The sequence below is a fragment of the Leucopleurus acutus genome (genome assembly GCF_964270905.1).
Source record: "Leucopleurus acutus genome assembly, chromosome: 6".
NCBI lineage: Eukaryota > Metazoa > Chordata > Mammalia > Artiodactyla > Delphinidae > Leucopleurus > Leucopleurus acutus.
This window is the reverse complement of record NC_139149.1, coordinates 60,098,280-60,111,442: the sequence shown is the minus strand read 5'-3', so window position 1 is coordinate 60,111,442 and position 13,163 is coordinate 60,098,280. Positions and strand designations below refer to the sequence as shown.

General features: G+C 32.2%; 1 protein-coding gene across 2 annotated transcripts in view; it reads left to right on the top strand.

Annotated features, from left to right (window-relative positions):
* Positions 1-10,905, top strand: part of SP3 (Sp3 transcription factor) — a 64,559-nt gene extending 53,654 nt beyond the window's left edge. For both annotated transcript variants that reach the window (XM_082841277.1, XM_082841276.1), the window contains 3 exons: positions 791-983; positions 6,568-6,764; positions 9,141-10,905. In XM_082841277.1, coding sequence (XP_082697403.1) covers positions 791-983; positions 6,568-6,764; positions 9,141-9,457 — 707 coding nt within the window. In that variant the 3' untranslated portion in view covers positions 9,458-10,905. The remainder of the gene's footprint in view (positions 1-790; positions 984-6,567; positions 6,765-9,140) is intronic.
* The last annotated feature ends 2,258 nt before the right edge of the window (positions 10,906-13,163 follow it).

Below are 13,163 nucleotides of genomic sequence, written 5' to 3'. Positions count from 1 at the left end.
TTTTTTCTTTTAATTAGTTTTCTGAGTTGAAAAAACCTCTTAGTTTCACATAAGGAAATGATGTTATATCATTATCGATACAAAGAAAGATGTTTGGCTATGCTGACAGAAGAATGTAACTTCCTGCCATATCCACTCTTCCTCACCATTGCATGCTCATTTTGTTTCCCAGTCTGCTTTATAATAAAACTCATTGAAAATAGAAACTCTCTCTTACTTATGCACCTCCTTCCACAATGATATTGTGGTTGTGGCCATTATAGATTTTTAGTAAGGATTGACTTTAAAACTTAAGTTTATGAGTAATAATTTCATTGTACCTACAGATAGGCATAATTTCATTCCCATAGGACCTACATTTTGCATTCCCATAGTATCTACAAATATGCGTAATTGATACACGCTGTAAAAAAGAGGTTTAACAGGCATTAGAATTTGTTCTATTCTGAGTTGACCATTGATTTATTGACTATTTGAACAATTATAACTGAAGTTTCAGATTGTTTTATGACTCAGCTTGCTCAAAAGAAATTGGCTTTCTTAATGAATTTTTAAAAGCAAGCTCTCATGGTGGCTTTATTCTCTTTTTGGCTTAATCTCTGATATTTAGAATAAAATAGATTGTTTTAAAAGAATAATCCACAACAAGGAGCAATGATTATGTTCCACAAACAGATGATTTTTTACTTTTACATAGTATTTATTCATTTTACCTTAGAGAGGCTCAGATCTCATGCTATCTTTTTGGGCCAGTGGGCTGCTTCTCATCTGTATTTGTTTTCTTCTTTAGATATTAGGATCAAGGAAGAAGAACCTGATCCTGAAGAGTGGCAGCTCAGTGGTGATTCTACATTGAATACCAATGATCTAACACATTTAAGAGTACAGGTGGTAGATGAAGAAGGGGACCAACAACATCAAGAAGGAAAAAGACTTCGAAGGGTAGCTTGCACCTGTCCCAACTGTAAAGAAGGTGGTGGGAGGTATGCACACACGAAACATACTTTTCTTTTTAGACTGTTAATATCATCACCCTAATTTTTGAAATGCTGCATGCCATGTCACTTAACTAAGGGAAATTATTCATTACATGATCATCTTATGTGTTTGTCTGTATGAGTGTGGCAGAAAAAGTTAGAGAACAAATTATATGAAATCAAATTTTCAGTTCTAAATGCCTGTTTTAAAAAAACTAAAATTACTTAGTTTACTTAAAAAAAAAAAGTATAGTAAGATGCCATTTAACAGGCCCATATTGGATATTAGTCTGTTTGCAAACCAGCAATGGATTTGCCTAAATACTGATTAAAAAGCTGATTCTTCTGTACAATAAAAACTAACACAACATTGTAAAGCAACTATACTCCAATAAAAATAAATTTTTATAAAAAGTTGATTCTTAGCTTGAGAATAGCAGTTATATAATATAAAATAAGTTCAGAAATTGTTAATAAAGCATAAGTATTTTCAATAGAAATGAATAATAAGCCTTAATGATGGAATTTTTTAAAAAGTGGAACTGTAATATCTCCATTCGGTGTTTTCAGAAATATTAAGAAATAATAACATGACAGGAATAAAGTCAAAACAGATCAGTAATTATATTAAATGTGGATGGATTAAGCTTAATAATTGAGAGATTGACTCTCAGATCATATTTAAAAGACATAAAACCCAGCCTTATATTGATTATAAGGAACATCTCAAATTGGTGCAGGAATGTTGAAAGTAAAGGAATGGAAAAGACTTATTAGGCAAATGTTAACAAAAAGGAATCTTGGACATGGTAAGATTAAGGTGAAAATATCAAATGGATAGATAGGGATATATTTCTTTTTTTTTCTTTTTTTTTTTTTTTTTGCATTATGCAGGCCTCTCACTGTTGTGGTCTCTCCCGTTGCGGAGCACAGGCTCCGGACGCGCAGGCTCAGCAGCCATGGCTCACGGGCCCAGCCGCTCCGCGGCATGTGGGATCTTCCCGGACCGGGGCATGAACCCGTGTCCCCTGCATCGGCAGGTGGACTCTCAACCACTGCGCCACCAGGGAAGCCCAGTGATATATTTCTTAATAATATGAAGTTTTCACCAAGAAGATTTAATAGCCATGGTACCTTTTCCCCACAAGTTTGAAATACATAGAGCAAAAACTGATAGAACTCTAAAGACATTATAACCATATCCTCTAGTCATAGTGAAAGACCTTAATATAACTCTCTCAGAAATGAACTATTTAAATAGACCAGAAAAAAAAAACAAACAACCCTGTTAATGAACTTGACCTAGTAGAGCCTCTCTGCCTTTTGAGTTGTTTTGTACATTGGCCAGCCCATTCACAATGATAGTAATGACTAGTAACTGTTAATACTGAGAGCTTACTGTGTTCTAGATTGTCTTATAAGTGAGGCATGGAGAAGTTGAATGATTCTTTACAGCATACACAGCTGGGATTTGGACCCAGTTTCTTATCAAGGCCTTAACCACTGCACTGTACTGCCTCCCAGGTGAATTTGCTTCTTCTCCATCTGATCCTTAGGCATTTGTATTTCCTACTGGTAGTTATTCACTTGTTTGAAGTTTTACTTATTCTTTGAAATGTTTTGGTCAATTTAAATAAGTTAGTGTGGAATTCTGGTTAGACAACTTTTCTGAAATTTACTCTCATTTTTACGGGAACTTTCAAGATAAATTTTCATGAAAGTCAAATGTAACTGAGGGTCGAGGCCTTGCCTGTGTTTTGCTTATTCTTTTCTTTAAATTGAAAATCTTTTAAAATTATTTTTATTAAATTAATACATGTTCATAAAAATTCAGAAATATAGAGAAGTTTTAAAAGAATACCAAACTTCTACCCTACTTCAGGATGACTATTGTAACATTTTTGTATATATCCTTCCAGACTTTACTCTCACTGTTTTATGTGTCTGTTTTTCTTTTGAAAATTTTTGTGATCATATTTCCAAGTGTACATAGAGTTTGTATCCGTTTTTTATGACTGTATGGTATTCTATGGTATGGATGTGTAAGAATTTAACAACTTTTGGGAGTTTATTGTTGAAATTCTAATTCTTACACATATATCTTTGCACATCTGATTATTTCATCATTATAAGTTGGCAGTGGTGGAATTGTTTTATCAAAGGGAATTGTCTGCTAGAAAGGTTGTATCAATTTATACTCCCATCAGTGGTGTATGAGAGTATGTTTTCCCACACCCTTGCCAACAATGGATTTTATAATTTTTAAAAACCTTTTAAAGTCTGAGAGATGAAAAGTAATTCCTCACTATTGTTTTATTCAGTATATTTTTGTTACTTTATTTGAACATTTTTTGTTGTGTTATTTTACCATTTCAAAATTTCTTTTGTGAATTATTTCTTTGTCTTTTGTGAATCTGTTAATTTGTCTGTCATATGTGCACATATTTTTTTCCAGTTTTACATTGTCTTTCAACTTTGTCAGTGGTTTGCAAAATGCATTTATTTACACAAGTAAAGAAAGTTCTCACTTAAAGCTTGCAAACCTTTTTTTAAGCACAAAATTTTTAGTTGAGATGCATTATTATCATGCTATTAAAAGTCTTCCTTAAACTGAGGATTATAAAAATACTCATATTTTTCCAGAACTTTTGTGAGTTCATTTTTTAATAACTTATTCTAGCAATTAAAATTGAAGTTCTTAAGAAAAACAACTGTTGTTTCTTAGAGCTCATTTGAACAAAATTCAACTAATATACTCATGATAGGCACAATTGTATCATTGACAGTTGCTGCATCTAATTAATAGAAGCACAACATATAGTAAATCCTGTTCTGCAAAGGTGAGGTAGGTGGCACTTTATACATTTTAGAATATTAGCCTTTCCGCAACAGTATTCTTTTAAAAAAATAATAGTACGTATAAAGTGGCATCTTTAGAGAACTAAATTTTATTTTTTTACCTTTTTGAGCAAGGTGTAAAATATAATTAAATATTTAAAAACTGTATTCATTTGGGCATTTAGCCAATATTTATTAAGCAGAACCAGACTTCAGAAACTTTATACTCTAGTGGAAGAGACAATTTTATAAAGTAAAATAAATTCTGAAGGCGTTATTGTTACATAGGTTTTGTGTGGTTTAGACAACCTCAATCCAGTTTTAAAAAATTTAAGTTAATTTGTAAAATCTGTTTTCTTCCCTGTTAGCCTTTCAGTTTGTGTTCCGTTTCTCCTGTCCCAAGCAAAAGACTCGATTTACTTAACTTTTCTTAATCCCTCTACTCAGAATTTAGCTTTATTTATTGTGTCACTCTGTCTTTGCATTATTAAAATTTTGGGAGCAAGTTTAAGCAGTCAAGAAAATGAACTTAAAATTGTTAGTTTTGTAAGATCATGTAATAGGTATTAGTGGTGTAACTATATAAATCAAGAGGAAAACTTACGGTAATCTTTTACTACTTGAAGTTTGTTGATAAATTCACTTCAGTTCTCTTCCTTCACATCACATGCCATAAATCCATATCTGGCATATCTAGATCTTATCTTGAGTAAAAACATTTTTTTAAAATAAAAACTTGGACCTCGGTATTGGACTTTTTCCCTTATATTGTATATTTTTGTGTGCCCCGTCTCCATTTTTTTTTCTTAGTTGCCTGTCCCATTTTCAGACAACGAGTATGTCTTGTTACCTTATAATTCAGTTGATGAAAACATCTTTCCCTGGATTTTTGGTTCTTTGGGAACTCATATTTGTTGCTGTAATTTGTTATAGTCTTGTGCTTTGTTTGTGCTCTCAAAGCTAAATTTTGCTAAGTTAGTAAAATAGCACTTTTGAATTTATAAAAGCACATTGATTCACTTGAGTGGTAGGATTAGAAGAGAGGCAAGAAGTTAAGAGTGTAGAGTGAACTGAATTGGGTTCTCTGTGAAATTGCTATGGTGAACACAATATGTAAAATCAGTTTGTACACCAATAGCCACAGACATTGCTCTTTTTCTTAGGGCCATTTAAGAATAAAACAAATTTAAAAGCTAAATTAAATGGAAATATTATTGGCTTTGGTTAAGACTTTGGCATTGCAGGTGAGCCAGCAAAACCTGTTTCACTCAACTCAGCTCTTTGAAGAGAGTAGAAATTGGGGGTGGACTGGAGCAGAAACTAGAATTGTGTTAGATTATGACATCCTTGCCCTTGAGACAACAGCATGACTCCTCCTTGTCTTTACTTATGCTATTCCTCTGCCTGGAATGCCTTCCCTCCTTTCTATCTAAATCCTACCCACCTCCTCCACGAAGCCTTCTCTAACTACTGGAGCCCACATTGATGTCTCCCTGTTCAGAACACCTATGGCATCTAACAGCCAGCACTGCACCGTTTAGCACTGTTTGTCCTATGGCAATTTCACATGCTACTGAGTGTGAGTACATTAAAATATAAATGTGGGGAAATATGCATTTTTCCAGTAAAATTTGAAAAACGATAGGTATATTATATACAGGAGGATTTGCAGGCTTATGGAAGGTTTACAGGCTATACCTAGACTGTGAGATTGTGGGAGGAGGGGAAGTTGGGGGGGGGTCTTAAATGTACCTTTTTGTAATCAGAGAAACTGCAAAGTTTATATAATATGATTTTGACAGTTGATGAGTCTAAAATGTCATTTTTTTATAAACTCATTTGTTTTTATTCAGTAACTAGCCTTTTTCTTTTTTTTTGAGGTTGAGTAATAACATTTTCTATAGTGTTTAATATGATTTGAATATCAGTTCTGGAATCAAAAACGTCTTCTTCTTGCTTAGGCTAAGATACCTGTGTTCACCCATCTAATAAGCACATATCTTCTAAACCCTGTTCTTGGTATCAAATACTGAAATGTAACAGATGTCAAATTTTGCAATGTGGAGAAACTGCATTTTATTATTTCTCTGATTTATAATTTTGGGTATCTTTGCATGGTTAATAGGGAATTTTAACTGTAAAGATAATTTTAATTTATTTCATGTAGTTCTAGGGATCTAAGACAATAGCTTTGTCTAGATTTTTTTCTCTGATTTTCTCCAAGTCAGTGTATATTCAGGGTGTGGCCATACAAATATGTGAATAAATAATGCTTATATCATCTTAATTTAAAGTCTTCTTAAGGTGCCTTAATTGTACCTATGATTAGTTATGCATTTATTGTTGGTTTATTTACTTTTTAAATTAGCTGACATCATGACTTTGAATAGGCCATTTAGTTTCTGGTACAACTAATTTAATCGGATTGGGCCTATGCATAGAATTTGGGAATGGTTCTGACCGAATAATAAATAACTTTACTATACTCTTTATGTATGAAGTGTTCTTTTAAATTATATATTTCTTGAGCATATTTACATTTGGACAACACTCACATTAGTTGTGGAGTAAAATGAATATGTAAAACTTATTAATTTTTCTTTAAATTGATTTTAAATGGTCTTGGTTTCTGATTGACCTCACAGTGATAATGTCTTCTATTTGAAATTCAACATGGGGAGTATGATATGAGTGATAATGTCCATTTGAATATTTTCATATAAGTGTATATTATTCTGTGTGTGTTTTTTAGAGGTACCAATCTTGGGAAAAAGAAGCAACACATTTGTCATATACCAGGATGTGGTAAAGTCTATGGGAAGACCTCACATCTGAGAGCTCATCTGCGTTGGCATTCTGGGGAGCGCCCTTTTATTTGTAACTGGATGTTCTGTGGTAAAAGATTTACTCGAAGTGATGAATTACAGAGGCACAGAAGAACACATACAGGTTACTAATATTTACTTTTAACAGATAAAAATTAACTGTAAGGCTACATACTACCTTGAAATTTTTTTTTAAGCGTACTTACTGAACTGACTCTTTAAAAATATGACCAGTTACATCATATTTCTATCTTCAGTAACACCAATTTAAAAACACTAATTCCAGACAAGTCAGTATGGCTTATTTTATAAAATAATGTTTCATTTTATGCAGACTTTGGTTAGCTTTTGTTTTCATATTATTCAGTGTCTTAAGCCACATTTATCTCATCATTGTTAATTATGTTAATGTTTTAAATTAGTTATGTGTTTTTACTCTTGATCATTATCTTCTTCTTCCTCCTTAACACTGTAATAAATAATAATTCCTTTTCCTCTGATAAATTCAGGCATTTCACCCTTTCTCGTTTTAATATGTGTGAGGTAAGCAAAAGATATTTCACTGAGGAATAACCAAGGCATTGTTGATGTGAAGACTCTTTCATTTAGTTGTTTTAACACATAGTGTTGTGTGGTTGTTACATGAAATGGACCTAGGAATGACCCAAATTGAATTCTAACTTAATATAACATATACAGATATTTTTCTTCTACTGCCATTAATGATCAAGGTGTTCATCAGTCTATGCTCAATACTGAAGAATTGAAAAATATATAATGCATTTACAAAGTTTAGAGAGCTTAGAAGAAAGAACTATGGTGAAACGGTGGACGATATGGATTTTGAAGTCTCTTAGATCTAAATATATAAAATAACCCATGAAGTATGTAGTATTATGTTACATGCTCTCCTCGTTTTAATTTCTGTCTCATCAGGTAGGTAGACAGATGAGCTTAACCTGTTTGAAACTGCAACGGACAATATAAGAAAGTAGATAAAGTGTGCTTGGAGGCAGAGATCATTATTGTTGGGATAGTAAGGCATTTTTGAGCATGGCCCTATAATAGAATTTTCCTCAGTGGAATTTGATCAGCAGGATATAAAAAGAAATAAGGTAAAAGGGAAAAAAGGTCTATGATCAAATAAGTGTAGGAAACACTGTGTTAAAGAGGGTTACTATACAAGTACCTTCAAGGAATGCCTCTTAGGACCTTTAATAGAATGTTAATGAGCACTGTACATCTCCCAAGTCGCGGGAGGTAGTGGCAACCTCTTATTGTGCCATTTTGCCATGGAGTATGTCTCAGGACTAATGTTCCAAGAGAAGCTTTGGGAAATACCTTCCCAGAAGAATAGAATAGTATATGAATAGAAGAAGTGAGATCATTTGTCACGAGTGAAGATGAGATTTTATTTAACACATTTCTGTTACGTAGGATTGAACCACGTTATAGAAGTCATTGGAAGTTAGGTAATGGAGAGTCTGAACTGTTTAGTTATTTGCAGGTTACTCTTGCATTCCCATACCACTTAGTACAGTGGTGAAGTTTTGTACTGTAATAAAATTTGGTATTTAAGGAAGATTTGTCAGGCATTGATTTGTTGGATTGGAAAGGGAGAGACTAGTGTGCCATTGTAATATAGTTCAGGCATGAGGTCTGATGAGGACCTGCTGAGAGGAGAGGTGCTGGAACAAGAGATACGTAAGAAAGACATTTTGAAGAAAATAAATTAAGAAAATACTGGATTTGTTTATTGATTGAGTTCTCCCTAGATTCCTTGTAGGTTGGCCTTTTGCCTTATCTTCTACTAATTGTCTTACATAGTAGGTCTTCAACATAATAGAAGTTCTGTCTTTTGTATTTAAAAAAAGTATTTAAGCTGGGAAATAAATTTAGGCATCATAGAGTCTTATTAACTTTTAACATCATGATTTATTAGGCTTGCTCTTGATTATTCCAGCTGAAATCAGGTCATCTGGCCATCTCCATTATTCTTGGGACTACTCAGTCTTTATTAGACTTCAAGCTTGTGTCTTGGCTTTAATCTAGAAGTACTCTGTAGTTACTTAAATTCGCATTTAAGAGTTGAAGGTTGAGTATCAGGGATCTGACATGTTAATGATACCTTAAATATAGCTTAAAACAGTGTATTTTTCTTTAGAGAAGTATGCTACAGATAGTCGTTTTTAAGCTGGTATTTTGTAACAGATGTTTCAAAACTATTAGCATAGTTGAGGTATTAAATTCTTACCTGAATATCAGTGTATAATAAGTTTGAAGATTGCTTTTCATCCAGAAATAAAGGTGACACGTTTATTTTGGGGAAAAGTATTCTATGAGAGAAATCTTGCAGGGACAGCTCATGAAACTAATATAGTTCTAATTGAACTCTGCTCCCTGTCCCTAACTGTCAGTGTTGGCTTATTTTCTTTCTCAGGGAATGATGAGTCTATTAATGTTAAATTTAAAAGACTAAGTAACGTAATTTCTTCAACAGGTGAGAAGAAATTTGTTTGTCCAGAATGTTCAAAACGCTTTATGAGAAGTGATCACCTTGCCAAACATATTAAAACACATCAGAATAAAAAAGGTATTCACTCTAGCAGTACAGTGCTGGCATCTGTGGAAGCTGCACGAGATGATACTTTGATTACTGCAGGAGGAACAACACTTATCCTTGCAAATATTCAACAAGGTTCTGTTTCAGGGATAGGAACTGTTAATACTTCCACCACCAGCAATCAAGATATCCTTACCAACACTGAAATACCTTTACAGCTTGTCACAGTTTCTGGAAATGAGACAATGGAGTAAATATTACACAAATACTTATTCATCGTGGTATTTTTATACAGTAGTGAGAAGAACATTGTTCCTAAGTTCTTAGATATCTTTTTATTGATGTGCAAAAATTTTTGGATTGACAGTAACTTGGTTATACATGACACTGAAATGCCTTACTTTGTATGATATTCCATAGTATATTAAAAATGGTAAAATTGCATGGGTTTTGTAGGTACTTTTGGAATCTAGAAGAAATGAAATTTTACCAAGTTATATAAAGAGAAAATTGAATTTAACAATGCGAATGGTAGTCTAACCAAATGCATCAATCCTGTGTGGTTTAGTGTAAAAATGAGAACATGTTGGTATTTATCTATTGTAAGATAAAAAAAAAAGTTGGTGGGTGAAAGAAATCATGTTATGATAAAAAAAATTTTTTGTAATTTTCTTGATGACTGGAATTTTTATTATGCATAACTGACAAATCAAGTTTCCAAGCAAATGTTACATAGTGTAGGCTTTACTTAGCTTATCAATTTGTCATTTTGAAGCTAATTATTTTAATTAGGTTAACTATGTACAATATTTTAAGCATTACTCTTGTAAGATTTTGAAAACTACATTTTAACATGGAACTCTAGGGATAGTCACCTTTTAAATCCTGTTGAAAAGCCATGTTTAAGATTTAATTTGCCAAAATAATGTCTTGTTAATATTCTTTCAATAACGAAGTTGGGCAATATAACCAATGTTTAAAAAAGTTTAAAACGTATAGGTTGAGGCATTTGGGTGGTAAGAAAATGTTATAGTGAATTATCCCTTTTCTTGAGTATTGGAGGACCAAAAAAATAAGGTGTTATTGCGTCTTAGCAGTGGTTTTTTTTTTTTTTGAATCCAATCTTGTTTCCAAAAACCACATGTCTGCCAGGGCCTTAAAAGCCATCATGTAAATTACCAGTAAAGTATAACATATGCAAACATAACAAAATCACTTCCATAGTGACGATACTCCAACCATATGGATATTAGTCATAGAGAACTAGAGGTTTTATGATATTTTTTTAAGTCTTTTTTTTTGTTTGTTTTGTTTTTGGTCTAGGTAGTCAGTCTGCACTTAAATATCAACCATTTTCCTTTTTTGCTTTTTCCCTTAAAATTTATATGTATCCAGTACATTTAATTGAGAAATGTATGTTTTTTATTATGCTGTATTTTCTTTTTATTTTTTAATTATTGTTTATATTTTCAATTATTAAAAAATGTACAAAATAAAGTTTCATTGCTGGTCTTGTAAGAGCTATACAATTTTCCAAAATGTATACCTATAACTGCAGCAGTTCACTTATTTCAAAAATTTGGGATTCTGTTCATTTGTTATTCTTAAGACCACCTCAAATTTAAAGGCTACCTTATTGTACGTTTAAAGTGTATTATAACAGTGTGGTAGTTAATAAAACACTATTTTTTTTTTCTTTTGAGTTTGTTGTATTCCTATGCATTTAAAATAATTGCAGTGGTATGGGGTAAGAAAATCAGTGTGGTTTATTTTTCTTAGCATTTTATTTGCAGATTCTTGATTTCAGATCCTGAGATTATTGTAAACAGGTATATTAAAAAGGGAAGAGTAGAGGCTCTAGCAGATTACTATTTTTTTTGCCTAAAAATGAACTTATTAAATAGAACTTTTGAAAAAAATCTTTTAGCCCACATTGATTTATTAGAATTTTATCAATCCATTTTGCAAACCTTATTTTTCCTTTGTTTGTTTCCCCTGTTAAAGCAATGCAGGATATTGATTTATCAAAAACTTGAGTTTACATGAAGATTCTTGAAAATGATAGCATAAGACAAGCTTTGGTAACCATGGCAAGAGTTATTTGAAAGGGTTATGTTTTTGAATTTATATATGTCTAATCATAAAAGCAGGGTAAGAGGGAAGGAAAAATTAACAGGATATTAATACGACTATTTTAGATATTTTAAAATAAAAAATCCAATTACTTTCTACGTGTATACAGTGGGGTTAAAGATTTCCATTGTCTGTTTTCCAGGCCCAATCTGATACTGTCAGTAATATCTTTGAACGCATAGGACAATGCTAGATACACATAAAAACACAAAGTTTTTTCTCATGTGAGACTTAAGCTTGTGATGTGAAATAGGAAGTATTACTTGGAATCATAGAAATTAATGAATGTACATTTATTTTGAAGTTACATGGTTAGAATTTGAGTCTTCAAACTCCTGTAAATAATTTCTAGAATTTAAAAAATTAGGTTGTGTGAAGAGGATTATGTGAGGAGGTTGCTCACTTGAGCAAAAACACCTATTAAGTCAGGAAATTAAAAAACTTTTTAGAGTGCGATAGTAGAGCTGTTTTTAATATTGAAAATTTATAGTAAGCTTATAGAGAGTTTTTGATCCATGAGTTTCCAAGCAAATTTTATCAGTTCTTAGAACATGAATGCAATGAAGATAGTAAGTAGTCTTAAATATTATTTAAATAAGTTTTTAGATTTTTTTGAGTGCCCACCTGGAATATACCTGTGAATTTTGGATCTTTACCTAACAAAGAAATGAAAGTTACTGTTCAACCTCAACCAAGGTGATTTTAAATACTTCTTGATTTTTATTGAAAAAATGTTGAATATACTCTGGAAACTTAATATTTGAAGAATTACCCTGAAGTAATTTTTTTCCAGTTATAAAATCTATTAGTATTGTGTATGGGTATAATATTTCTTAGTGTAAGTATATTCTTCAATAAGGTGTTTTTGGCAATTGCTTTATTTTTGTAAAGGCTAGAGTTAGTGCATATTCAGTATATTTACATACAAATAATTCCTGTTTATCAGAACATACTCATCTAGTGGACTAGGTGTCTATACTCTATACCTCAATTTAAAGAAAATAAACACTTAAGAAAATTTTATTTTCTGTTGAGACTTAATGCCTTTGAAAAGTAATTCAATTACTTTATTAAATTAAAAGTAATTATTAAATTACTTTAATAAAGTTTTAAAGACATACACCTATTGCAAAAGGCCGGGTGCCCTGTAAGTAACTTTGGGCAAAATAATGAAGATGCTTAAGTTATTTCGGAATAGTGAAAACGCTTAAATAGTAAAACTACATGTACATGTAATTTGAAAGCATGTCAAACATATTTCATAGAAAATAGTTCTTAGCCAGTATTGTTCATCAGAAAACGCTGGGACCATTTAAAAATGTCCACAGGCCTAGCTTCGTTCTTGACCTAAATCTACATTTCTGGAGATGGAGAATATACACACGTGACCCGTGAGTGCCGGTGGGTTTGAACTGTGGGGTGTCTGCTTAAACGCGGCTGTTTTTCAGGAGTAAATACTGCAGTGCTGTACAGTCTGGTTGGTTGAGTTAACAGATGTGGATGAATCAGGCATAGTGAGGGCCATAAGTTATATGTGGATTAACCCCCTTGTTTTTCAGGGGTCAACTGTATGTATTTTTAACAGGTCCTCAAGTGGCTCTGATAAACACTCCTGGGTTAGAATCACTTTAAATAGAGCAAGCATCCCTTTAGTATCTTAATTGTAGTAAGGATCCTATTACTGACTTACTCATGATTCCAGAGTTTTTGTTCTATTAAAATTTTTATTGTATTCAATATTGTTTGAAATGTGGGGTTATTAGTAATAACATTTGGTTTTAAAATATTGTTGGTCATGCTCCCCTAGTAGACGATTTGGTTTTCAGT